The following is a 27,099-nucleotide window of genomic DNA, read 5'->3' as shown; positions in this document are numbered from 1 at the left end:
TGTGAGCTCTTCCCACTGATGGCCTTAGTCCCCTGGCCCAGGGCCCAGGCCCTATAAGACTCACATCAAGGCTGGCTTCATCCTTGAACGCTTCTTGAAACTATAAGTGAAAAGTGTTAGTCGCTCAGTCATGTTCAACTCTTTGTGCCAGGCTCCTATGTCTAGGGAATTCTCCAGGTGAGAATATGGGAGTGGGTTGCCTTTCCCTTTTCCAGAGAACTTCCCAACCCAGGGATCGAACCCAGGTCTCTCGCATTGCAGGCAGATTCTTTACCATCTGAGCCCCCAGGGAAGCCCTTAGAGGGAAATTTCTACAGCCATATACGAGAATATGGCTCCTCGGTGAGACTAGAAACTGGCAGCTGAGTCTTTTTTTAATTTTCCTATCATGCTGGTTTTCAACCTTGAATTCCACTCACAGAACTTGTGCTGAAAAGAAGTGGGGCAGGGCGAACCTCTCTGACGCCCTGCCCGCCCCCCCATGCCCAGTGATAGCAGCCCCTGGCCAGCCCAGTCAGCCCCGGAGCAGGAAGCCGCACCAGGCGCCTGGCAGGCGGGCCCCTCTCTGGTGGCATTGCATGCCCCATTCTGCCCTCTGCACCCTGTACTGTCCCCGGAGTGACTGGCAGTGAGCAGCTCAATGTGCTGACTTCTCCAGTCCCTTCTTGGTCCATGACAAACAGAAGTTCCTCTTTTCTCATTAGAAGCACTTTTGTCAGGGTGTCTTTAATCAATGACTTCCCCAGGGACAGTATTTTTAGAAGTTGTATTTTTCACACTCTCCCTTGGCCCCTCTTGGAAAACATCTCTTCCCAGGGCCTGGTGAAGTGGACTAATGAGATGCCGCACGAGTCCGGGCCGGAGTTAATTGGCGCAGGTACGGAAGCTCCTCACGCCCGCCCTCCAAGGCCCCCTGCCTCACCTGTGTCCTCTTCCCCGTCTCTCTGGTGCAGGTCGCTCAGACAGCAGATGGTGTGGACGCTGACCTCTGGAAAGATGGCTTATTTAAATCCAAGGTTACCCGATACCTGTGCTTCACAAGATCCTTTTCCAAAGAAAATGTAAGTCTAGTAGTGGCTTTCCGTTTGCTAAGAGAGCACATTTCCGTTCGTGTTTGAAATTCTCCTCACTTTTTTGGTGGTGGTTTATTTTCATTGCCGTGTTAATTTATCGGTGGTTTTAAGTAAACAGGGTAGGATCAGCAACCACCGCTGGGTTTCATTTATTAACAGTATTATTAACCACATACCCAAGTGTGTAGTGAATTCCATTAAAACTCGTTTTCCAAAGGAAACACAGAAAAGATTTCTCTCACAGCTCTCATCCTGCCTGCCTTTCATCCGAGTAACAAATTGCAGGGTAGTATGATGTGAGCATCTTCCAGGGGAGCTGGCTTTAAAGCTGACCAGTAGAGGGGAACATAGCCAGAAGATGATCCATGGTCACCCCTCCCCAAGACGTGGCTGTGTTGGCTTTCTCCCCAGGTCTCTCTGCCACGTGACATTTCACTGTTTTGGCAGGTAGGTATCCACCTCACATGCAGATCACTTTTACTGTGTTGTTTTTAATACTTAAGCCCATAAATAAGGAAATTTTAAAGGCACCTACTAAAGATGTTCAAATAGGTGGTTTAGAACAAAGAGAAGTGGCTCTTGTGAGTATCCTTTCCATGTGAGGCCTGTCCTGGGCACTCTGCAAATATGCTGCCTCCATCCTCAGACTCTTAAAGTAATAGCTCCTGAGATCAGGGAGTTTATGTGCTTGTCTAAGGACACCTGTCTTCCCTAACCCTAATAGGGAGCAGTCAGATTTTCATTTTTAGGGGTGCCATTTTATTTTGGGCCTAAATGCAAAAAAAAATCAGATGGGAAATATTTTTATTATTTTTATAAATCTTATGGCAACAATAAAATATGTTCATAAGTGATTTTAAAAAAACTCAGGTTCAAGCATCCCTGTTCAGAAGCCTGGAAGGGAAAGGTCACCGTCTTTCTCTCCATCACCAGCCCACAGCCCCGTGGTCCTGTCACAGTCCTCATGCATCCCTGCAGCATTTTTTGGCTGTGGATTGTCACATGGATCTGTGGTCCACACTCTTGTCCAGCAGCTGTTCACATTTGTTGATAAGTGTTTGTTAGGAAAATGATTTCTAACATACTCAGGGAGGACTCGTTGCTCTCATTTTTTCCCACTCATGATGAGAGTAATAAATGCTTGCTGTAAAGGACAGAACTCCTGATGGAGGAGGGAAGTTCCTGGCAGCTGGGTCCTCGGTGGATCTGAGCAGGACCTTCAGGTCACAGTGCAGCGAGGAAACCCCAGGGGCAGGTCTGAAGGCCCGGTTACCTTTCCAGATGTCAGGCCTGTGACGTTCGGGCAGTGCCCCTGGCTCCATCCCTCCATCCTGCGTCCATAAACACCTATGGAGCTGTCTCGTCGCCTTTGTCCCTGGAGGTTACCTATACCCTCTTTGAAACCATCCATATTCTTAGCTGTTGTCACCTCTGTTCTGCCACTGGCTACCCCTCTCCGCAGGAAGTCGGCATGTTCACTGCGCAGGGCTGCGGGACCACCTCCCCAGGCTTGAGCAGCTCGTGTCCACACCCTTGCTCTGCCCAGTGGTTTCACACGTTCGCTCCTGACCTCCACTCAGCCTCGGGCCCTCCTGCTGAAGAGGAGCCCGCAGCTGCAGAGGACAGACGATCTCATTGGCTGTTTTTGGTTTCTGTTTTTGTTGCATTTCCTTGACGGCTATAAATAGGGTGTCAGTACTCTCAGCCAGAAGAGCCCCTGATCCCTTGGAGTAGGGACACTAACAAGTTAAAAAATGACAGAGAAAAGTCACTGGGGCTTGTTAATTTTAGTGTCATGGGTAAGTGGATGGTAGAAAATACGTCGATCTAATCATTTGTCGAACATTCAGGAGATGTGTGTTGAGTGCCTACTTCGTATCTCTTACTGTATGAGGGCCAGGCAGGCATGGTGAAGTGTGTGTGGGAGAGGGTGTAAGACAAGGACAAGGGCAGTGGGAGAATCCTCTGCCCCGCTTTTGAGGCAGTAAGGAAATTAGGAGCATTTTACTTTCAGAAAAAGAATGAATGGGTCCTGTAGTGAGACGCAGAGGGAAGGCAGTTCAAAGGGGCGGCAGGGGCCCCCTTGCCAGCCCAGGAGTGGAGCAGGAATGAGCCATATTTTCATCTGTTACAGCCGGTCTGTCCCAGCCCCGCTGTCAGAGCCAAGACTTTGCATGGCATAATTTTTTACAACTGCAAAGGAGGGATGTAGAATCTCAAGACTGGACAGATTCTTAATTAGGCGACTTGAGACTCCCTGTGTAGGAGTTTGGGGAGACTCCTCTGGAACCTGAATTCCTTTCCCCCAATAATGCTGTTAACAGAGAAACCTGGCTTTGGAGTGACATTGCTTCCTGGGGAAGGATCGAGATTAATTGCACTTTTCATGCCCTGTACTTTCTGCATTACCTGTAATAATAATGTACATAGATTAGGTAGGGAGGATATTAAACAGAAGGATTTATGAACATTTGAATATTAAGTTGGTTATCTGTGGCTACCTTAAATGCAAGGTTGTCAAAAATAATTACAGTATACTAGCAAATACTGGCTACCAGAGACAATATAAATACCCTGAGTCAGTGCATATTGGGCTTTTGGCATGAATCATTTGCTCAACAAGGATTGGGAATACGTTCTTCATATTTATGAGGAGGAAATGAAAGAGAGCACAGGATGGGGGAGGGGAGAGGAACAGGCAAAATTAATGGTGTCGCAGACCTACTGTATTAAACCCGGTGCAGCAGCAGCCCAGGGCGCCGAGGGACCTCACTTGGGCTGCAGGAAGCTCTGACAGTGCAACCTCCTGTTCCGTGTGCACCGGAGCGGGGGGTCTTCATGCCTCTTTTAATGGCTGCACCACCGACGTTCTGGCTTTATGATCAGGGACGTTCGTAGAGTGTGGAGGGTGAGGTCGCTAAGTGGTTTGCAGTTGACTTCTGTTAAAACCCAACTTGTCAGATAGAAGACGTTGGAGAAGGATATTGATGAACGCCCATCCATCTATAGGGCAGGGAAACATATCCAGCTGTTAATTTCTCAATGCAGAAGGCAGTGATGACATGGAAAAGCAACTGCCATGGGGGAAAAAAAAAAGATAGATTAGATCAGGCGATTCTGAAAGCAGCTGATGTTTGCAAGTTGGGTTAATGGTTCAAACCCTTCCTCCACGGTCAGAGATTTATTCCGCGTTAGGGTTCCGCTCTCCACTTGCTGTGCTGGCCTGTGCGTTGTTTTCCCGAGACCCAGCTACCTGAAATGTAATCATTTTAAATCCTCCACAAACACCAGCTTTTGAGAGAGGCAGCTTTCTGACCACAGTGCCGAGAAAACACTGGTCATAGTTTACACTCAACACTTTGACCTTCATGGCTAAATTTCAGGAATGTATTTCATTTGTGTACTTTCGGTTTATAACGCACTTACTAAATATACTTTTAACATTTTTGTTGGCATTATTTAGATTTGTCGTCCGAGCAAGTCCATTTTGATTTCGGATTCTGAGTGGCCCATCTGGTTGAAAATGTACCCCAAAATAGTAATTTATTCAGCAGTAATTATCGAGTACCTACTGTTTGGCAAGATCTATGCTAGGCTTGGATATATAGTAGTAGCAGAGATGGTTTTGGTCCTCGTGGTTCTTAAAGCCTGGTGGGGAAGCAGATACTACATAAAAACCTCACAAACATGCCATTAGAAACTGACACGAAGGAAAGTTGAGCATGCCAAGAGGAAACAAAGCATGGCGTATAGATGATAGGAGTTGCCTTCTTAGTTTTCAGTGATGGTATTGGCACTGGGCAGGACGGGTGGGGCCACAGAGACCGAGGGCTGCACCCTTCTCTGAGCAGGCCAGGCTTGACTCCGGAGGAACGGCCGTGCAGGGCAAGGTGGTGGGGTCATCTGGGAACGCAGAACAAGTAAACTGCACATGTGCTTACGGGGGCTTGGGCATTTCTGGAAGATGGGCATGCCAAGTGCATTGTTAGCATCCTGACAGCAGAGATTTGGGATGGGAAGGCACCATTCTTCTTCTAACTGGCTCTAGAGAGAGGGGGAGCTAAGTTTTGTAAATGACTCTGAAGATGTTAATGAAACCTCCGAGGGGGCCCCACTTTGTTTAAGTTGTAGGGTAGATCTCTTTAGAGCTCGTTTCCAGCTTGAAATGTGGGCTGCAAGTGCCAGGGCATTTGCAGAGAATTCTCTCTCGCAATTATAGGACAGCGTGCCGTCTTCGAAGATATTTTTGCTTCGGTTACGGAAAACTGTGCACTGTGGGCCCCGTGCACCGCCACTAAGTAGAGGCTTAAAGAGGCCCCTGTGCACGCCATTCTAGAAGCTGTGTAATATTAGGCAGCAGCGCTTTCCCACTCTGTGTGAGTTTATGATTCGTGGGGTTTTACAGAACATACCTAGCCACTGAGATGCGTGTCAGTATGCAGAGACCAGCAACCAATGGGGAGGGTGGTTGATTCTCTGTTAGAGATGCAGCCCCCCTGCCTCCCGCTGCAACAGCCACCCCGGGAATGTGCTCTTCTAAACCTGCTGTCCCGAGATCTGATGCTTGGGGCTAAGGGGCCACGTGGCCCCGGGACGTGGCTGCACAGCTGCCCTCTGCTCGGTTACCTCTCGGGCATCGCCTGGGCCACTCGTTCTGCTAACCAAGGCCACGTCTAAGTGAGTGGCCTTGAGATTCTGCAGACGAAATCCTTTTCTGGGGGCCACCAGAGTCCCCGTGTAGCCGCTGGGGATCATTAACTGGCACCTACTCTAATTAACCTGCCGTCGTAAAGCTGCATGAGTCATTGTGTTAAATACGCGTTTTGAAGCCAGAATGGCAGACCCACCACAGGCGTGTTCAGATTAATCGTCTGTGTCTCTTTCCTTTCTTCCCAAGAGCCATTTAGGGAACGTGTTAGTGGACATGAAGCTCATCGACATCAAGGACACTCTGCCCGTCGGCTTCATCCCGATTCAGGAGACGGTGGACACACGTGAGTCACCCTCTGGCTCTACTCACCACAGTGAGCGTTTTCTTCCTCCAGGTGTATGTGCAGACACTTTGATGTGCGGTTTGCTTCAGAAACATTTTAGGCTGCCTCACTGCGTGCCCACAAATAAACCCTGCTGCTTCTGACACGTGTCTGACTCGGCTCTCCTTTGGCGTGTTCTGGGTAGGGGCATGGGAGTGAGCAGAACTCACCCTTTTCTCTGAGAGTGGGGCTCCCCGCTGAATCAGTTCACTCGGGAAACCGGCTGTAGTTTGTCCTTAGCCCATCCTCCAGCGATGCTGAAGCCAGGCTTCACACAAGACCCAGAAGCAAAAGGAAAAAAAACGAAAGACGCTCAGGGAGTACAAGTGCCCTTATACCCCCACTTTTGGTTCTTGGAGCGTACAGGAAAAGTCAGAACCAGAAAGACTGCGAGTTAGAGTCCTCAAGATCTCAAATTGAGGGAAGACCCTGAGCCACACGGAGCAGGAGTGGCTGACACGTCGGAAGCTTCTTCAGGATCGCGTGGCAGTTTGAGGTTCTTATGGTGGCATCCGTTCCTAAACAGTGCTGGAAACCTCTGGCGGGTTGACCCTCCTTAGTTTGATGTAAGGCGACTAGCTTGCTTTATTTTATATTACTTAGGACCAGCAGCAGCAGTGTATATATCCACAAGAGTAATATGGCAAATAAGAAAGAAAGCCAGAGAATCATTCCTTTATGACACACGATCCATTATGAAACTTTGCATCTCACTTTTTGCCACACATACTTTGTTTTCCCCATTTTAGACCTACTTTTTTTTTTGGCGGGGGGGCTGTTTTCCTGCAAATGTTTCTTATAAATCAGACTTTTCATGTCTACACAGACCCCACATAGCTATTATTTTAATGAAACAAGTGGATTCCATGGGTAGCATACTTTTCTTAATGCTCTTCTCACTTTTGGACATTGGTCTACTTCTAGTCATTTGTTATTAACATGCATTAGCTAATAATTTCACAGCAGTCAGTATTTAGTATGTATTTACTATGTAGCCCCTGTCATAAATGTTCTATGTTCCTGATCGCATTTGATCTTCAGAAGACCCCTGAAGATAGGTACCTATTTGGAGATAGGTATTATTAATACATACTCAATTCACATATGAGAAAAATGAGGTACAGTAACAACTTAAGGATTAAAGAGCTTATCCAAGGTTACACATCTAGAACTGAATGGAAAGAAAACACGGAGGAACTATATAAGAAAGATCTTAATGAACCAGATTACCACGACGGAGTGGTTAGTCACCCAGAGCCAGACATTCTGGAGTGCGAAGTCAAGTGAACCTTAAGAAGCACTGCTGTTAATAAAGCTAGTAGATGCAATGAAATTCCAGTGGAACTATTCAGATCCCTAAAGGATGATGCCATCAAGGTTCTGCATTCATTATGTCAGCAAATCTGGAAGACCCAGCAGTGGCCACAGGACTGGAAAAGGTAAATCCTCATTCCAATTCCCAAGAAGGGTAGTACCAAGGAAATGTGCTAACCGTTGGACAATGGCGCTCATCTCCCATGCTAGCAAGGTCATGCTTAAAATCTTGCATGCTCGGCTTCAGCATTATGCGAACTAAGAACTTCCAGATGTCCAAGCCGAGTTTAGAAAAGGAAGAGGAACTAGAGATCAAATTGCCAACCTTCACTGGATTATAGAGAAAGCAAGAGAATTTCAGAAAAACACCTATCTCTGTCTCATCAACTACACTAAAGCCTTTGATTGTGTGGATCATGACAAACTGTAGAAAGCTCTTAGAGAGATGGGAATACCAGACCATCTTACCTGTCTCTGGAGAAACCTGTATGCAGGTCAAGAGGCAACAGATAGAAACTTGTATGAAACCACTGATTAGCTCAAGGTCGAGAAACAAGTACAAAAGAGCTGTCTGCTGTCACCCTGTTTGTTTAACCTATACGCTGAGCACATCATGAGAAATGCCCGGCTGGATGAGTTACAAGCTGGAATCAAGATAGGCAGAAGAAACATCAACAACCTCGGATATGTGGATGATTCCACTGTAATGGCAGAAAGTGAAGAGGAACTAAAGAGCCTCTCGATGAGAGTGAAGCAGGAGAGTCAAAGAGCTGGCTTAAGACTAAATATTGAAACAAAACAAAACCAAACCCTAAGATCATGGACATCCAGCCCAGTTGCTGCATGGCAAATAGAAGGGGGAAAGGTGGAAATAGTGGGAAAAATGTCCTCTTCTTGGGATCCAGAATCACTGCGGATGGTGACTGCAGCCATAAAATCAGAAAACGATTGCTTCTTGGCAGGAAAGCAATGGCACACCTAGACAGTGCATTGAAAAGCAGAGACATTACTGTGCCAACAAAGATCCATATAGTCAAGGCTGTGTCTTCCTATGCTCACATAAGGTTGTGAGAACTGGACCGTAAAGAAGGCAGAATGCCAAAGAATTGGTGCCTTTGAACTGTGGTCCTAGAGAAGACTCCTGGGGCAAAAGGAGAAGTGGCTTCAGAGGATGAGATGGTTGGACGGCATCACCAATGCAATGAACGTGAACTTGGGCAAACTCCAGGAGATGGTGAGGGACAGCGAGGCCTGGCGTGCTGCAGTCCATAGGGTCACAAAGAGTTGGACACGACTGGGTGACTGAACAACCACCACCACCACAGCACATCTAGAAGTAGGGAAATAACTGGATTACACACAGAAGTGTGACTGCCCACACTTTCAACCACAATGCCGCCCTGAAAAAGCATGTGTTGAAGCACCATTTACTGATAGGTTTTATATATTGATATATTTGGATTTGGGGATAACAGCTTTATTGAGGTATAATTCGCATACCATACAATTTACCCATTTAAAGTTGCAGCCCAATGGTTTTTAGTATATTTTACCCATTTAAAGTTGCAGCCCAATGGTTTTTAGTATATTCACAGAGTTGTGCAACCATCAACACAGTCAGTTTTAGAAAATTTCATTACCCCCAAAGAAACAGTGTACCCACTAGTAACCACTCCCCTTTTCTCCCTAGTCCTCACCTCCCTACCCTCTGCCAGCCATAGGCAACCACTTGTCTACTTGCTGCATAGATTTGCCTATTCTAGACGTGTCATGTAAGTGAAATCATATCATCTGTAGTCTTTTGTGTCTGGCTCCCTTCACTTAGTATAAGTTTTCAAGATAGGTGCATGTTGTAGCATGTCAATACTCCATTCCTTTTTATTGCCAAGTAATACTCCATTATATGGATATAGCATTTTGCATATCCATTCAGCTGATGGGTAGTTGGGTTGTTTCATTTTGGGTTATTGTGAATAATGGTGCCCTGAACACTGGATGCACAAGCTTTTGTGTGGGCATATGTTTTCACTGCTCTTGGGTATACACCTGGGTATGGAGTTGCAAGGTCATATAATAACTCGATATTTAACTTTTTAAGGAACTGCCAAACTGTTCTTCAAAGGAGCTATACCCTTTCGCATTCCAACCAGCAGGGTTTGAAAGTTCTAGTTTCTCCGCATCTTCACCAACACTTGTTATTATCTTTCTTTTTAATTCTAACCATCTTAGTGGGGATGCAGGGGTCTCTCTTTGTGGTTTTGGTTTGTGTTTCCCTTGTGGCTAGTGATGGTGAACACTTTTTCATATGCTCATTATCCGTTTGTATATTTTCTCTAGAGAAATGGCTATTCTAATTCTTTGCCTGTTTAAAGTTGGTTTTTCTTTTTATGATTGAGTTATAAGAATGTCTTCATATATTCTAGATGTAAGTCCTTTATCAGTTACATGATCAGAAAAAGATTTCTCCCATTCTGTGGGTTTTCATTTCCTTTGTTGAAATCAAGGTATAGTTGACATACATTCATTTCATTTTCTTGATACTGTCCTTTGAAACAGAAAAGTTTTCTATTTTGATGAAGTTCCATTTATCTATTTTTTTTCTTTGTTGCACCTAAGAAACCATTGCAAATCCAAGGTCACCAAGATTTATGCCAATGTTTTCTTCTAAGAGTTTTATAGTTTTATCTCTTTCACTTAGGTTTTTGATCCATTTTGAGTTAACGCTTGTGAACTGTTCAAGATAGGAGTTCAAGTTTATTCTTTTTAAAAAATGTTTTTTGTTGAAGTATAGTTGATATACAACAGATTTATTCTTTTTTCCAGAATCATTTGTTGAAAAGATTATCCTTTCCCTCACTGAGTTGTCTTAGTATCCTTGCTGAATATCAGTTGACTGTAAATGTGAAGGTTTGTTTCTAGACTCTGAGTTCTTTTGCTATGATCCGTAGGTCGTGCCTTATCCAAAACCACAGTCTTGATTACTGGAGTTTTGTAGCAGGTTTTGAAACCAAGAATCCTCCACCTTTGTTCTCCTTTTTCAAGCTATTTTGGCTGTTCTGGGTCCCTCAAACTTCCACACCAATTCTGAAATTAGTCAATTTCTGCAAAGAAACTATCTGGGATTTTGATAAGGAATGGTGTTGAATCTGTAGGTCAGTTTGAATATGTATAGATTTTGAATGATTTTCTTGTGATAAGTTTACAAGTACTTGAGGTTACTGGGTCCTGGGTCCTCTGCGCCTGCCCCGACCTTCCTCTGCAAGCATCTTCCTCATCTTCAGGCACCTGTGCTTGACCCAGATGAAGCCACTCACTGTGCCCTCTTGTGCAACTTTCTTTCTTTTCGTTCTTTTTAAAAAGCTCCCTTCTATTTGTTTTTTTATGGCTGTGCTGGGTCTCTGTTGTGGCTTCTGGGCCTCCTCTGGTTGTGGTGACTTCTCGCTGCAGGGCACAGGCTCTGGGGCACGTGGGCTTCAGTGGTTGGGGCACGTGGGTTCCGTAGTTGCAGTTCCAAGCTCTGGTGCACAGGCTTAGTTGTTCTGCGACCTGTGGAATCTTCCCAGACCAGAGAGTGAACCCATGCCCCCCTGTGTTGGAGGCAGATTTTTAACCCCTGGACCACGAGGGAAGTCCATTTGTGCTCCTTTCTTTTCTGACTCGACGGATCTGCTTTGTTGTTTTCCCTGCCTGAGAGGCCCTTTCCCTCCACTCCGAATGTCACAGCTCATGTCTTTGTAGGGTGAGCTCCAATCTCTAGATGCAAGTGTGAAGCAGGCTCTCTTCTCTCCTCAGTCAGCTGCCATGGGTGCCTGTTTCCTGCAGACTCTGCAGACTTGGCTTTGAGATACAGAGATGAGCCCAGGAAAAGTACCCACAAGGGGCTTAGTCCAGAGGGTGACTGTAATCAGCTGGTCAGGAGCCCTGTCTCCTCTCTACTACTCTCCAGCTGCTTGGCACAGCACATGTTTGTTGAAGGGCGGAAGGAAAGTAGGCAAATGTGAAGGACCGTGGTGGAAAGCCCATACGATTCTGGTCCTGAATGCCCATCATTCCCTCTGTTAGCACAGACTGCACTTGGCACAGTGGGAGGAACTTGGACTCTGGAGTCAGTCTCGCCTAATGTGGAGTCTGGCTCTACCACTTACAAATGAGGGACCCTGGGCAAATGACTTCACCTTCCTGGGCCTCAGTTTCCTCATCTGTAAAATGGGGCAGCACTGTCCACCTCATAATGTTGTTCTTAGTCTACATTATAGCCATTTACATGTTTTCTTCATGTCTTTGCTACTTACCTCTTTCTTGAAGGGCAAGACCTGTGTTTAATTCATCTTTGAATCACGTAAGGTACCTGCCATACTCAGCTCAGAGGATGAGCTCAGTAAAGTTAGGCTTTATTACCCTCTGTTGTCAAATTAACTTCCAGAAACACCAGTTCATGTTGCCCCTGATGATACCGACCTATACCTTTTTTCCACAGGCCTGTCAGCATAGGCTTTATATTTTTAATTTAGCTTTACTATTCTCATTTTATTTAATTTTTGCTTATTATTTATTAGCAATACTGAACATCTTCACAAGTTTTTGCTTGCTCATTTTGCTTATACTTATATGAATGGTCTGCTTAAGAAATAAAATTGACTTGTATTAATTTCCCACTTCTCCTTGTGTTTTTCTTAGTTTTAAAATTTGCTTTGTCATTTGTTTTTGACAACTAAGTGGCTTAAAATGTCTTTATATTGATTTACAATAGAGTCAAGAAATTTCTCGTTCTGCATTTTCCTCTCAATTTGTTGAATCTGTTTAGCGAGGAGGGCCAGGACTGAGTCCTGGTCCAGCTACTGTGCAGCTATGTGATCCTGGGAAGTCACCCCGGGGACTTGGGGTATGTTGGTCACTACCCACATGGACAGTGTGAGGTTGGGTCCTGGTGTCTCCAACAAGTGTCATATCCCACAAGGGATATGACTGTAGAGTCACCTATTCTTTTAGGGTCATCCAGTCTGTGGTCAGCTCTGGGACGTTTGAGAGCATTTAAGATCCTGATTTTTTTTTTTTTTTAATCAGCCGGCAAGATGAGACTCCTGTAATTAACTTAAAATACGTTTTGTTGCAATCCATATAGCACTTAAAAACTGGAAGACTGTTTGTTTTAGTAAAGTGCTGTGTCCTTTCTCTGAGTTCATTAGCATGACTGAACACATTTCTATTGACTCTGTATAATATGTTTACTTAAAGTCAGGCCTGTTGAAGCATGTGTAATTAGCGGCTCCATCTCTTACCCCCAGTTTGCTGTAAATGGAAGAATGGAGCAAAGAGCAGCTGGCAAAGCAAGTACATAAAATACCTGCATCTTTGTTTACTTTGAGGAAAGGTCTCACCTCCTTCACACTTTCAAAGGCCTGAGTTTATTGGCTAATAGTTTTTAAAGCTGCAGGGTTGCTGTGGACAGTCTCCCCGCAGTAACCCTTTCTGGCTTGTTGGATCCCGTGTTCGGGGTCTAGATTCAATTTCCAGTATTATTACTCAGAGCTAGTATGTCTGATCAAGCGCTCAGTTTCCTCTCCTAGAAAAAGAATTCACAAAGTTTCTGAGTTTCCAGCTGGTAATCCCAAAACATCAGCACCTGATTCTCCTCTTCCCTTGATAAAATCAAGACTAACAGCAACACAGTGCTTTCCTCTTGTGTCTTGCTCTCTAATGTAAATATGCTTATTTCCTGCAACAGAACTGAAAGGCCTTGAAAGTCAGTGCCAAACACTGACACAGATTGCGTGCTCGAGGCTTCCTCACAGTATTATGATAAGAATGACCATGACTATTCTTTACTGATCACTTACTGTGTGCCAGGCACCAGGCTAAGTGATGCATACCTGTCATCATGTTTCATCCACCCCATGTCCCTACGGTGTCAGGCTTCATTAACTCCTTTTTAGATGATGAAACCAAGGCTCAGAGAAGTTAAGGCCCTTGCCTAAGATTAGGGTGCTGGAAAATGATGGAGCTGGAATTTTAACCCAGATCTGTCCCATGTATTGAATGGCTGCAATTGATTGAAACTCATCGTGTGTGGTTTAAAAACCACACACGAACAAACCAAAACCATGTGGGCGGTCACCCCTTGTGGTTGTTAGGCAGCCACTCATTACCCTGCTGCTGCTAAGTCGCTTCAGTCGTGTCCAACTCTGTGCAACCCCATAGACAGCAGCCCACCAGGCTCCCCAGGCCCTGGGATTCTCCAGGCAAGAACACTGGAGTGGGTCGCCATTTCCTTCTCCAATGCATGAAAGTGAAAAGTGAAAGGGAAGTCGCTCAGTCGTGTCTGACTCTTAGCGACCCCATGGACTGCAGCCCACCAGGCTCTGCCGTCCATAGGATTTTCCAGGCAAGAGTACTAGAGTGGGGTGCCATTGCCTTCTCCAACTCATTACCGTAAGACTTCATAAATTAGAGAAAAGAATCACAGATGTGTCTGTCCTTTCCTGTACTAGAGCATGTTTCAGGGAGACCGAGCAGTTGAAGAATGAAAGATTTTTTTATATAGAAAAATTCCAGCTAATGAAGAAGGAATGACGGAGTTAGAAAATCGCTATTTGACGCCTTTAACGAAGCTACGGATCTAGGCACGGTCATCAGGGGACGAGAAGACCACCCAGAGCAGGGTGTCAGGGACTTTAGAACCAGGGCACCAGGCTGAGGGCACTAAAACCCACCGAGAGCGTCATCACATTTCATCCATCCCGTCACCCATCAGATGTACGTGCACCCCCCGTGGAGTGCTCCTGCCTATGCTGTCTAACCTGAGTAGAAGCAGAGCTTTCACTCAGCCATGTTACAGGAGATACAATGGATGACCCAAGTTCTCCATCCTGTGAGTGCTCTGAAGATGAAGGGTAGGTGGAGAGGTTACCACAGAACAAAAGAGACATAACCACTGAGTGCCACGCACAGACAGTGTTTGGATCTTGGTCCAGATAAACCGACAGCTAAATGACATTTTTGCGATAATGGAGAAAACCGAATGCAGACTATTTGATGATATTAAGGAATCATTGTTTGTTAAGAATAATAACATCTTATTATTAAGATGGTTACGGTTAAAATATAAATAAATAAATAAATAAATAAATATATATATATATATATACATATATATATATATATATGTTAGCCTGCCCTGGATGCCTTCCAAGATTTTGGGTGAAATGACATCGTGTTGGAGAGTCATTTTAAATCTCCGCAGAGCTCAAGAGGGCGGGGGAGGAGACGAGAGGGTTCCTCCATTGTTGACAGTATTGAATTGGGTTCATAGGAACACGTGGATTCAGCTTATTTCCTGTTCTCTCTATTGGGGGGAATGTAATGGCAACCCACTCCAGTATTCTTGCTTGTAAAATCCTATGGACGGAGGAGCCTGGTAGGCTACAGTCCATGGGGTCACAAAGAGTCGGACACGACTGAGCGACTTCATCTTCTTCTTGAAAATCTCTGTAATAAAAAAAGAGAAGGCCTGTGTAGTGAACTGTGTTAACGCTGGGGGCGTCCGTGTGCTTGTGTCCGAGGGCTGGAGCAGTGAGCAGGTTGCAGTCGTGGATTTATCCCAGGCTCCTCCTGGCAGAGGGGTGTGTGTGCCCTGTGGGCCCCTTCCCGGCAGTGGGCGTCGGGGATCAGGCCCTGAAGGCAGAGCAGGGTGACCGAGACTGTCCACTGCAACCCTGCCCCAGGCCGGAGCGGCGGCACCCCGGCCTTTCTGTCGGGTGTCTTGGATGACCGGTCATTTCCACCGCCGGGAAGGGAACCTGATGGGAGACATGGTGTTGAGAATAGAGATGTGGGCACCTCTGGAAGACTCATACCTCTCCTTGTGGTCCTTTCCTTCAGAGGAAGTGGCTTTTAGGAAGAAGAGGCTGTGCATTAAATTTATCCCGCGGGATTCAACCGAAGCGGCCATTTGTGACATCCGGATCATGGGCCGGACCAAGCAGGCCCCACCTCAGTACACATTCATTGGGTAAGTCTCAGCAAGGCCAGGCTCGTCGCTGCCGTCTGCCGAGAGCTCTCAGGTCCCTCCCAGGGGCCAGATCCGGAGACCTGTGTGACCCACAGCCTCTCAGCCGCCTGCCTCTCGTGGGCCTCCGTCCGGCCTTAGCGCTTCTCGCTGCCCTTCCCGCCCAGACAACAGCCGGTCCAGGACACCACCCTCCCGACCTCTCCTCCCGTGCTCACACCACCTGCTCCACCTAGGGGCCTGTCCTTCCCCCTTCCTCCTATGTGTTCATCCTCAGTCTCTCAGGGGTCTTTCCAGATGCCTCGAGCCAAAGGGCTGCCTCCTTTCCGACCACCAGGCCTCAACTCTCCCCATGGTTTATTCACCCCGTCACAGTTCAGGGAGCATCTCATTTGGTGCACAGGGCCAAAGCCCCTGGATATGGCGGTGAGTGAGGCAAAGAGCCTGCTCCCCTGGAACTGGTATTCAGAAAGGGAGAGACGAGCAACAAATAAGAAACCTATGGGTGAGACCTATTTCAGCTGGTGAAGAAATGGGGGCAGCTAGGAATGAGGGGTGTCTGCTTCCCAAGTGCAGAGGGGAGGTAGAGAGTCAGAAGCGGGATGAAGGGGTGCTGGCTATTCAAGAGATAACAGATGCTCACCCATCAGGCCTCTGAAATTCGGTCTCTCAGATTAACAGTGTGGTAGATGGTTTTTGGCCTCTTGGCCATGTGCCATCTCCCTGGCTGGCTTTGCAGGCTTCTTGCCTGTCCCTGTGGGTCCCCAGGGATGCGTTCTCCACTTGACTTTGGAGGTCAACTTCCTGGATCTTGCTCATTTGAGCCTAAACCCTCCTCTTTACTCAAAAAGCCATGGCCTTTCCTTGAAGGCTGCACACAGGCTGGGAGGTAGATATATAGATGGATAGGTGGATAGATAGATACAGCCAGCTGTAGTGTTTGCTTGAAGCACTTGGGGAGCAAGTGTCACAGAAATGGAGTTTATTTTCATCTTGGTGCACAACAGCTTGTTTGACTCTTCAGCTATGGAATCTGAACGCTCTTCTCTGAGATTTTGAGGTCCCTAAGAAGGATTCTGTGATCACACCCTTTCTACACACTCAAAACTCCCATTTTGCAACATGGTTTAAACTCATTATGTAAACAAGATTACTAGAGTAGAAAACAGTTAAGAAAATAACCATACTTCAGGTATCTTAGAAACAGCCGCTTACATACAAATAGTAGAAACCAACAATTTAATAATTGCTACATCTATTATGTATATTCAGTTACTATGTGTATTCAGGTTTTTAAAATTACACCCTATACTCTCTTCAAAGATTCAATTTTTAACCAATTTAAGCAATTCTAAAGAATAGATTCTTACCATATATGTCTTGGTAATCAAAACTAGAATCCTTTTCTTATATCATTTTGAGAAGATTGCTAAATAAAGTATATTTTTGTTTCATCTTGGGGCAAAAATTCTATTCCAGAGGAAGACAATTTCAGTGTTTAGAACTCTTAAGTCACTTTTTCTTGAAAATGGGCACAGCCCTACAGGTTACTTTGCAAAGGTTTGGGGTTGTCGGCTGTGAGGGACAGAAACCTCAGACCAGGAACAGCTCCTCCAAGGCCTGACTGTGGCCGTGACCGAGAGGTGGCAAAGTCAGTGCAGCTGATTAGACTCAACCAACTAATAAGACATGACTGGTTGAGAATAGTTCCTGCAGTGTACTGATACAGAAAAGCTACCAGAAGAATCCACTGAACAAATCTGTCCTCGTTTTTTGGAGAGATGACCTTCCTCTACATCCCAAGATGTGGATCTATGGGGCAGCCGAGAAGTCGGAAGTTGGATGTGGCTGAGATAATCCGGTTACAATTCCAAAGAGTACACCTGTCTCATGGACACCTGACTGTGGGGTGGGGCTGGGCAGGTGTGCCGGTCAAGTAACAGGAAGCCAGACATGGCCAGCTGTCAGCCCCTCCATCACCACCCTCAGTTGTGGTGGTTCATGGGACACAAGCCTAGCACTTTGTGATGCAAAGATGTCTCCCAGACAGGCCCTGAGAATGACGGACAGTGAGGTGCCTTATCCTGGAGGAGGGGCGTGGCCTGGAGCTGGGTGGGGCCCGTTCTGGCAGTTCAGCACCAGGCACAGGTGGTCTGCCCTCTTGAAGTGGATTATGGCACAAATACCCTCAATGAAATGACAAAGTAAAAAGAATTTTGCAGACTCAGAACCGAGGAACACGTTGACAGCATATACGTAGGACGGCAGGCCCCAGGATGGAGCAAGATGACCACGCCCGACAGGCTTACGGGGTTGGGACAGTTGCCATCACCTCAGGCTCTGCACCGTGACACCTTGGCGGGCCAGAGTCGACTCCCTGAGGTCTGAGGCCATGACCCTCTGAAATGAGTCAGTCTGCTTTGTTGCTCAGGTCATTTTATGTTAAACCACCTCCATGAGGATTTCTCTTTTCTCTTAAAGGGAGCTGAACAGCATGGGGATCTGGTATCGAATGGGCCGAGTACCACGAAATCATGATTCATCTCAACCCACAACGCCTTCCCCATCATCCGTCGCTTCCACCCCAGCCCCCAACCTTCCCAGGTGAGGCCCTGTCCGTGGCACGGTTCTGTTATGCATGTCCCAGAGGAATGTGGTCTTGGGTCCCCCTGCGTAACTTCTTAAACACCTCCACTTAGGATCTGCAGAAACACTGTCGGAGCAATATACCTTTAGAGGAAATTTTGCAAAACCGGTTAGAAATCTTCGCATTACATGAATGTAAAAGCCATTCTGTGGTACATATTCTGCAGGCTTCTAAAACAGCAGAATATGCAGCTTAAAATGGGCTTGTTATTCTAAAGAGTTCATAGCTGCAACCAGTCACATGATCTGTAGCCTTGCTGTTAGGAAGGCTAGCCATGGAAGGTGGAGTTCCTTCTCTGCCTTAGCCAGCAACTCGTTTCACTGTAGCAGAGTTGGTAAGTGGTTTTGTTCATTTCCATATTGGTTCTTTTCCCAAAGAGGTGCAGACTAAGAAACAGGTAGTTTGGGTATGAGAGAATAGCGAGAAGTTTTTCAAGGGCTGTTCATTTTAATAGTTGTTTCCACAAAGAAACGTGGCTGAGCAGACTGGTCTCTGTACCTGATTTAACCTCATTTCCGCCGGAGCAGAAATCTGGTAATAGCAGATTACCTGAGTAGTAGTCTCAACACTTTCTATCTGATCAAAAACCTCTGCATCGTTAGCAGTAAATTATTTGAGGACAAGGAGCAAACAGCAATGATGGACTGAACTTGAGAAAGGAATTACAAAAGTAAACGAGCAGGTAAGAAGTGGTGAGGCAGAGCCATTGGAGGTGGATGAGCGTTAACGAGAGGGGGTCTCAGAGCTTCCATCTGGGCGAACAGCGGTGACAGAATCGGTCAGGACAAAGCCGTTACTGGGCGCTTGCCCCTGCACACACCCCAAGGTCCACACCCTGCACCCCAGAAGTCAGAGGAGAGAGCGGCATGGCTGGTCCCTCACGCCCTGTTCTCCGCTGAGCCTCCCCTGCCTTCAGGGGAACGTGCTTGCCGGAGCTGGCAGCTCAGAGGCCTGTCCTTCAGGACTTTTCTGAAAGACAGGTGTTTCTCGCTCAAGATAGGTTCACACACCAAGAGTGGTGGTTAATCGTAACTATCCCTGGCCTCACCTGAAACTTGAGAAGTAGGTTCTAGTTTCACTTCGAGGTGAAGAGAAGTGAACAGCTCCCCAGAGCTTCCCAGAGTTGTGTCTTTAGGAGTATGAGGCTCAAGCAGCTCAGTTCAGCCCTTTGGAGTTCCTCTCTCACTGCCCCAAGCACCGTCACAGCTGTGATCACTTTCACATGTGCTCGGGGTCGGCTCAGACCCATCACCTGTGCCCGAGGTCGGCTCAGACCCATCACACGTGCCTGGGGGTCGGCTCAGACCCATCACGTGTGCTTGGGGTCGGCTCGGACCCATCACACGTGCCCAGGGTCAGCTCAGACCCATCACACATGCCCGGGGTCAACTCAGACCCCTCACACATGCCCAGGGTCAACTCAGACCCCTTACACATGCCCGGGGTCAGCTCAGACCCATCATGTGTGCCTGGGGTCGGCTCGGGCCCATCACGTGTGCCCAGGGTCGGCTCAGACCCATCATGTGTGCCCTGGGTTGACTTGGACCCATCGCCTGTGCCCGGGGTCGGCTCGGACCCATCACCTCGGAGAGGTTACAGCTGCTCCCTGTTGACGTCATATGGTCTGGAAGGGCCTAGAAATAGGCGCCGCCTCTGGGCAGGTTTAACTTTTTGTGAGATAAAGAGCTCCACTACCCTAGTTAAGGCAGGAGGAGTGCCCTCTTCCCGCCCAGAAGCTAGCCGGTCAGCACGAGAGCACAGTCACTGGGAACTGAAGCCAGGGGTTGCAGGAACACAGGCCACAGAGGGTCTAAGCTGGGGGTAGCACGTCAGAAGGAGCCTTGTAAGGCTTGTGTATTTTATAACCTCTTGTTGTTCCGTTTATGTTTTACAATGGCTGCAAGAAAATTGGATCAGTTTCGTTTTACTTGCCAAATAAATGTCAAAATAGTCAATATAAAATGTATTCTAATTTGACTGAGTTAAGTCAGCCAGGGTGCAGTAGGATAATTGAATGTTACATTAACGCTTCCGTTTTCTGTCCCAAGCCTCCTCTCTCATTGTGCAGTCATTTATAGGTGGCCCACACACCTATGAGCCTCCTAATTCAACAGGGTTTTGTTTTTTTTTTTAATGTTCTTCAGTTTTTGTATTGTTTTCCTATTGCATGTGTTTGATTTTTTTTTTAATGAAATGCTGATAATTCAGAGTATCCTCTGAAGATCTGTGAAGTGATGAGTGTGTTATTCCGTGTGGCTTCAGATCCTATGATCTGTCCAGCAGAGGAACCTGGCAGCTTTCTCTCTGGCAGAGAGCTGTGGGTGACACTTGTGTTCCCACTGGGGGCCTGCAGGGGGCCTGTGGAATGGAGGCCTCTGTGCCTGGTTCCCAGGAATGGTCTCTCTCGTCCAAAAGCCTCCAACTTAGAACCAGCAGCCTGTTTTTCCTTTCCTGTTTTGTGCTTCTGCGCCTTTGTTCATGTGGACGCTTGTGCGTCCGATATGTCTCGCATTCCCTGCCTCGGGTGTCAGCTCAAATACTGCCTCTTGCAGGAAGCCTTCCCTGAATACCCTGTGCCAGGCTCTGCCCTCAGAGCCTTCTCAGCCGTTACCCCTTCACTTTGTGATCAAGTAACCTTCTGGAAGGCGGGGACTGTGTCTAGTGTCTGTTACTTCCCTGAGCTCAGCCCAGGTGCAGACACATTCAGTTATGCAGGAAATGCCTCTCCAACAGCCTGGGACCCCATGCTGCGGCCTCCCCAACCCCAACCGCAGATGACTCGTGAGCCCCTGAAGACTCCTCAGGCTTTTCTGATTCTGAGAGGAAGACAAGCTGGTAGAAAACAGCATAGAAAATAATCAAAGAAAAAAAAGACAAATTCTGATTCCAGTAAGCAAAGGCTCGTTACCTTTGGGTATATTTCTTTCAAGTTGTTTTCCTGTGTACTTTTTACGTAAGTGCTATCATATCACAAAAAAGCGAAGTCTGTGTTTCGCTGCTGCTTTCTCTTGTGAAAGCACAAGCAATGCCTCAGCTGTGGTCTTTGTGTGGACGCAGGGATCAAGTTGCAAAGCCAGGGCTGCGGTGAGAGCGTGGTGAGGCAGTGCCCTCTACTGACCAAGTGTGGAGGAGGCTGGAGGACGGGCAGGCTGTTGGAAGCAAGGGCGGCGGGCTATTTTCCCAATTTCGCCTTTCCCTGGGGGCGGGAAGGAAGCCAGGGAGAGCCAGTAGCAGGGCTTGTTGCCTCTGAGCTTATGTCTCAAGAGCCAAAAGCGTGCTCTCTGCCTTCATTTCTTTTGTTGTTAACTCAAGTTTCAAATAACTTCCAGTCGTTTTTTGGAGAGCTGTCACCCCTGTTGATCTTAGCCCAAAGGGGCAGTTGGCAAGATGGTCGGTTACCATCCAAAGACCTCACGGTCCTGACAGAACCGCCTTCTCCTTCCAGAGGCAGGTACTGCCCCGCTGAACGCGTGCTTCCTGCCCGTTTCTTCCCTGTTGTTGCAGAGAATGCCAGCTGCGGGGCCAGACGTGGTGGTGTCCTTTCAGGATGGGCAGGCCCCTCGGCTGTATCCGGCGAATGGGGCAGAGTGTTTGAAGCTCATGGCAAGATCCAGGATAAGGTGTGTTGGCAGAGCTCCTCTTCCTCGTCCAGCGAATCTTTCTCTCACACGCACATCTCTCCACTTGTTTCTTGGCAGTTTTACCCATGTGAAGAAGGGCGTGTCACTTCTCCCGCGGGGGCCTGGAGCCTCCATTTCTCCCTGGGCCCCAGCGCTGCTCCGTTCTCTGCCATCTGCTTCACGAACGTTGACCAGCAGGCTGGGCCTGGCCATGGGCCTCAGACATGATCCTTACGTGCCCACCCGCCTCCCGGGCTGGCTTCAGATTTTTGGGTCAGCCCGGTGTGTGTGAGCAAACACTGGTGTCCCTGGGTCCTGGCCCTTCTGATAGCGAGATGGGTGCAGACAGAGCAAGCACCTTCCTTCCCCCTTCAGCCTGGGCAGCCCCCACCCCAGCCCTCATATGTGATTCTGCCAGGAGGAGAAGTTTCAGCTTCTGCTGGTACCAAGGTCTGGAAAATCTCAGGGAGGCAGGAGGACCTGCAACTGATGGAGCGCCAGCTGCCCCAGCGTGTGGGAGAGGGAACGGCTCTGTGCCCTCCCAGGAGGGGCCCTGGTGAGCTGTTGCCCCCCGGCTTGCAGAACAGTAGAACCCGTAGCTTGATAAAGACATCAGAGGCATGCTTATCAAATGTGCAGATGACACAGAGTCATTAGGGAGAGCTGATGTGCTGAATGGCAGAATCAATACCCCACGTCTCCTCTATAGTCAGAGCATCCTGCCTCATCCAGAAGATGAAAGGTGATGGGTGAAAACGGACAGGGCCCCCCACGGTTCAAAACATCCAACTGCGCGGGAGCCAAACGGAGGAGACCTGGCTTAGCCGCAGTCTGTGTGAAGCGGGCACAGCCTTGGGTGCGTGGAATGAATGCAGCCTTATGCGCACAATGGGACAGGTCACCTTGTAGAAGTTAACGCAAATCGAGCAGTGAGCTTGAGTGCGAGGAATCGCTGAGTTTTGATCTGAGTAAAGATGGGACAGCTGGCTTCAGATGTCCGAATGGTTACCGTGTAGAAGGGAGCGTAGAAGTGCCTCCAGGTGGGGCTGGGGCATTGGGAGCCCCTGGAGTTGGGCTGAAGTCACAGGAGGTAGATTTGGGCTTAACCTTTTAAAGTCAGTAAAGAGAACTTACCAAGGGTGAAAACCCCGTGGCATTAAAGGAGCCAGCTTAGGAGGCCGTGTGCACCCAATCGCTGGAAGGATGCAAACAGCAAGTGGATTTTTCAGGCCTTCAGCGGTTCTTCTTTAGCCCGTTAAGAAATGTGTCCCACTCTCCAGCCCCATCTTCAGGAATCCAGATTCAGCTGGCCTGCACGTTAGGGCTGCAGACCCCTTGCCCATGGGGTGCTACACTGGGCGCCTGACACCCGGGTCTGCTCACACCGTGCCCAGTGCTTCTAGCCTGGCCTCCTTCACCTCATCCAGAACCAGTGTCAGTGGGTCGGAGCTTGGGGCCTGCGGGGTGGCGGTGGAGAGCCCTGTGTGGTGCAGCCGGACTGGTTCCAGCAGCTCCTTCTGCCCGTTCTGCTGGCTGGGGGTTGCCAGGGGGGAGCTGCCCCCTAACTCTGCTCCCACAGACCTCAGGCCTTAGTCTGAGGTCCTGTGACCCTCCACAGACACTGTCACCCCACCCCCACCCCACCCCTCGCCCCGGGAGGAAATGTCGTCTTCCCTCCCGGAGCCACAGGGCGCAGCCTCCTGGGAGCCTCTCCCCCGTCAGGCGGGGGCTGAGCCTCCCTTATAAGGTGTGCGGCACTGCTCCGAGTTGTTCAGAAATCTTCCGGTGATTTGTCAGCTTCCAGCAAGTTGTCAGTCACAGGTTCCGAGGTATGTTTCTTAGTGACAGACATAATTGTACTTAACTTTTTGCGTGGATGTTATCAATCTGTGACAGATACTCTGGGAAATGGGGCATTTTGATTGCAGAGGATCTGTCACTCGCGTTTACTCTTCCACTCAGGGACACCGGGATTCAGTCACAACTTTTGCATGTCCATGTCAGGTTTTTGAGAACATAGATCCTCGCTGACCTCAGAAATGGTTCCGTCACTGCCATCCCGGGGCTGTCATCTGAAAGGTTAATGGCTCCTCCTAAAGGAGAGGCAGCATCCCGCCGCGGCGATCTAGCATTCAGGCCGCGCATATGCAGGCCCCCCTCCACATCTGTCGTCAGGAGCCTGCAGGCTGCCGCGCTCCATCCTGGCCCCCTGGCCCCCGCTTCCTATGGACGTAGGATCCACCGAGCCGTTTGATCTACCCACGGAATAAGCCGACAGCGGGGATGGAGCCTTGCTCACCAGCTGCAGTCCTGCTGGCCTAAAATCCTCGGGCTGCCTTCTGTCCATGTTTGTTTGTAAAGATGCTCTTTGTATGACTAGACCACACCTGTTGTGGCAGGACTTGAACGGGAGGCCCAGGGTTGCACAGATCAGGGAGGCTCTTTTCCCTTTCCGGCTGAGGTGCCTGCCCCCACCCCAAGGGGCAGCAGGCTTGGCAAGGGGACATTTGCCTATAAGGAGGCCTGGCAGTTTCACCACTTTTGTAGCTTTACTAGGAGAAGGCTTCCCTGGTGGCTCAGCGGGAGAGAATCCGCCTGCCAATGAAAGGGTTGCAGGTTCAATCCCTGGGTCAGGAAGATCCCGTGGAGAAGGAAATGGCAGCCCGCTCCAGTAATCTTGCCTAGGAAATCCCACAGACAGAGGAGCCTGGCAGGCTGTGCCTAGCCCACAGGGTTGCCAAGATTTGGACACGACTTAGCAACTAAAGAACAACAAAAGGAGAAAGCCCAGTGCAGAGGATTGGAGGGAATTCATTTTCAAGTTGAAATCTGTTTTGTAACAAGGGTTCACCATGTATGAGAAGGGTTACATGGGTCCCACATGAAGGTGAGATTAGAAGGTGAGCCCAAGGGCCAGTTCTGGTGACGTTTCCCCCCACCTCCTGCTAGCAAGCAATTTAGGACATGGATTTTGAGCTCCACTTCCGCAGTAGCAACAGTTCAGGGGTGCGTGAGCCCAGCAAGGGCCTGTGGGACCGTGCCCGTCTGCAGGGCAGGTCCAGGCACAACTGCGAGTCTGGCTTTACTTAGGAAAACTAGACTTCCTTTTTGTTCACACGCACACCACACGCCTTTTTTGTTTCAGTCTGAAAATAGGACACACGTGTTTGTATCCTTCCTGCTGTGACCATCCTTTGAAGATGGAGATGGTAATGCAGCTTTGCCGCCGCCTCCCCCGCTCACGGGCACCCACCCACCCAGCCAGCTAAAAGCACCAGCCTCCAGGGGCATCCCCAAGAGGAGCCTGCTGGAGGGGGCGGAGCCAGAACACGAAATCAAACTTAGACTCGAGGCTCCTGGGGCTCGGTATTAATTTCACCTAAATAGCACACACTACATTCTTTGTCTGGAACTTTAAAGCCCTAGGTCGCCTCCCATCCTGTTGGGGTTTTCAAACACACACACACACACACACGTCCTTTTTTTTTTTCCTTCCAATTCGGAGCCTTCCCTGGCCTGTTACCTGGTCTCACGTGAGTCAAGCCCATCTCCTCTTGGCTCCTGGGCACATTGTCCTTATCCCCCACCCATCTCTGCTCAGGCCATTGCTGTGTGCCTCGCCCCCTGCCAGCCCCTGCACCCCCTGCAAGCGGCAGATTGGACTCCGCAGAGTATGGAGGCCTGGTCCTGTCCAGCCTCCAGGCTTGGCCTCTCCCTCGCCACTTCTGGAAGGCCTACCTCCCCTCCAGTTGCCCGCACCCTGCAGTTTGGCATTTCACATTTCCCTGTCATTGCCGTGTTTATTTGTATTTGGTCTTGTGACTAGATCTGCTGGCTTATTGATGACAGGGAGTCTCACATTCCTTTTTTTTTCCCTCCTTTAAAGCCTCGGAAAAGGCTAGTCACAGAAATAGAGATGATAACATTGCATCACGTATATCAAAATTTACCAGGTACTTTAGGCTGCATCCTCTCATTGGAGACTGTAAGTATTCAGTGGAAAATGGTGTGGCTCTAAAATGGTAGGGACCTTTGAACTCCAGATTCCTGGCACGTGGTGGCCAGTGTTTATTGAATGTATAAAGTGAGCTGGTTAGACACACAGGACCAGGTATCATATGCATCTCTCCTTCCATCTATCCAGCCAGCTGGCCAGCCGACTGAGACTTATACTTGCATTCTCTAGGTGTCAGGCACTATTCAAGTGCATTACAAAGAAAAGCTTATCTAATCCTCATAACACTTCTTGAGTTGGGTACTGTTTTTTCCCTCCTTTTCAAAATGTGGAAACTAAGATCAGGGAGGTTACACTCCTTTCCCAACATGACACAGCTACTAAGTGTCAGAGCTGGGATTTGAACCCAAGCATGGATGAGCTACCCCATCAATGGACATGAGTTTGAGTAAACTCTGGGAGATGGTGAAGGACAGGGAAGCCTGGCGTGCTGCAATCCACTGGGTCGCGAAGAGTCAGACACGACTTAGCGGCTAAACAGCAGCAGATGAGCTACCCCTGGTTGGCAGACTGTCCTCGTGCCCTGATGCTGGAGGTCACAGGCTCCCTGGTGTGAAGCATGTCCCTGGGGAGCGAAGCAGGTACCTTTAGGGGCCGGTGGTTGGGGTGCAGCTTCTCCAGGCTCCTTCGCAGCCACTGGAGAGGACTTCCCAGAGCCTGTGGTGTGGGCGGCACTCTTCCCAGGAGACGTGTGGACGTTGGCTGGGGGCCAGTCCTCTCGAGTTGTGATTGCTGCCTGAGGAGAACATGTGGGAGCCATACCCCAGCGGGTCCCTCGACCAGCTTCAAAGCCCTTGATTACGCAGGGTTACAAGCGGTTTGATTTATTCTGGTGATTATGAGAGTGGTGTGAAAGAGACCTGCAGAGCGAGGTTATTTGAATATCTTTGAAATGCTTGTGCCGCAAAGCCTGGGCTGCCTTTATAACAATACCCAACTTAGTTTTGGTGTCAGAGTAATTCTGAAGGTGAAATTTCATTAGAATACAGTTTGGTATTGTTAGATATGAATGATGAGTTTAGGCTGAGCGATATGCTTTTTGATATTAATTTTTAATATGGCTTCTTGGGAAGTCAGGGCTTCTGTTTAATGAAGAATTGACTAGTAGTCAATACAGCTCCCACCTCTGAGCAAGCCTTCTCTGTTTTCACTCTCCCGAGTCAGATTTTTGACAAGGTAAAAATCTGCTTGTAAATGTGTGATCTTTGTGACTTTGTGAGTGTCTTATTTTTCTTGGTGGTTATGATGGTTATGCAGGCTTGTTGCTGTTGTCCCAGAAGGCAGGGTTATAAATGTGAAACCATTCCCTCCAGTGTCTGCTTCTCAAATGTGCCGGTGCTCTTTGCACAGTGGGTGTAAGCTCTGGGGTTTGGAGAAAGGTCTTTTTCAGGA

The 27,099-nt window shown here is 48.3% G+C and overlaps 1 protein-coding gene across 3 annotated transcripts in view; it reads left to right on the top strand.

Moving 5' to 3' along the window:
• Window positions 1-27,099, top strand: part of MVB12B (multivesicular body subunit 12B) — a 215,042-nt gene that overhangs the window by 68,868 nt on the left and 119,075 nt on the right. For all 3 annotated transcript variants that reach the window (XR_009600100.1, XM_027966440.3, XM_042245702.2), the window contains exons 3-6: window positions 954-1,061; window positions 5,971-6,067; window positions 15,299-15,428; window positions 17,907-18,029. Coding sequence is in view for 2 of the 3 variants with exons in the window: in XM_027966440.3 (XP_027822241.1) it covers window positions 954-1,061; window positions 5,971-6,067; window positions 15,299-15,428; window positions 17,907-18,029 (458 nt within the window). In the remaining variant the exon portion in view is untranslated. The remainder of the gene's footprint in view (window positions 1-953; window positions 1,062-5,970; window positions 6,068-15,298; window positions 15,429-17,906; window positions 18,030-27,099) is intronic.

Source organism: Ovis aries, chromosome 3, assembly GCF_016772045.2.
Source record: "Ovis aries strain OAR_USU_Benz2616 breed Rambouillet chromosome 3, ARS-UI_Ramb_v3.0, whole genome shotgun sequence".
Taxonomy (NCBI): Eukaryota; Metazoa; Chordata; class Mammalia; order Artiodactyla; family Bovidae; genus Ovis; species Ovis aries.
Note: the sequence above shows the minus strand (reverse complement) of the source record. Positions and strands in the feature narration are given on the sequence as shown.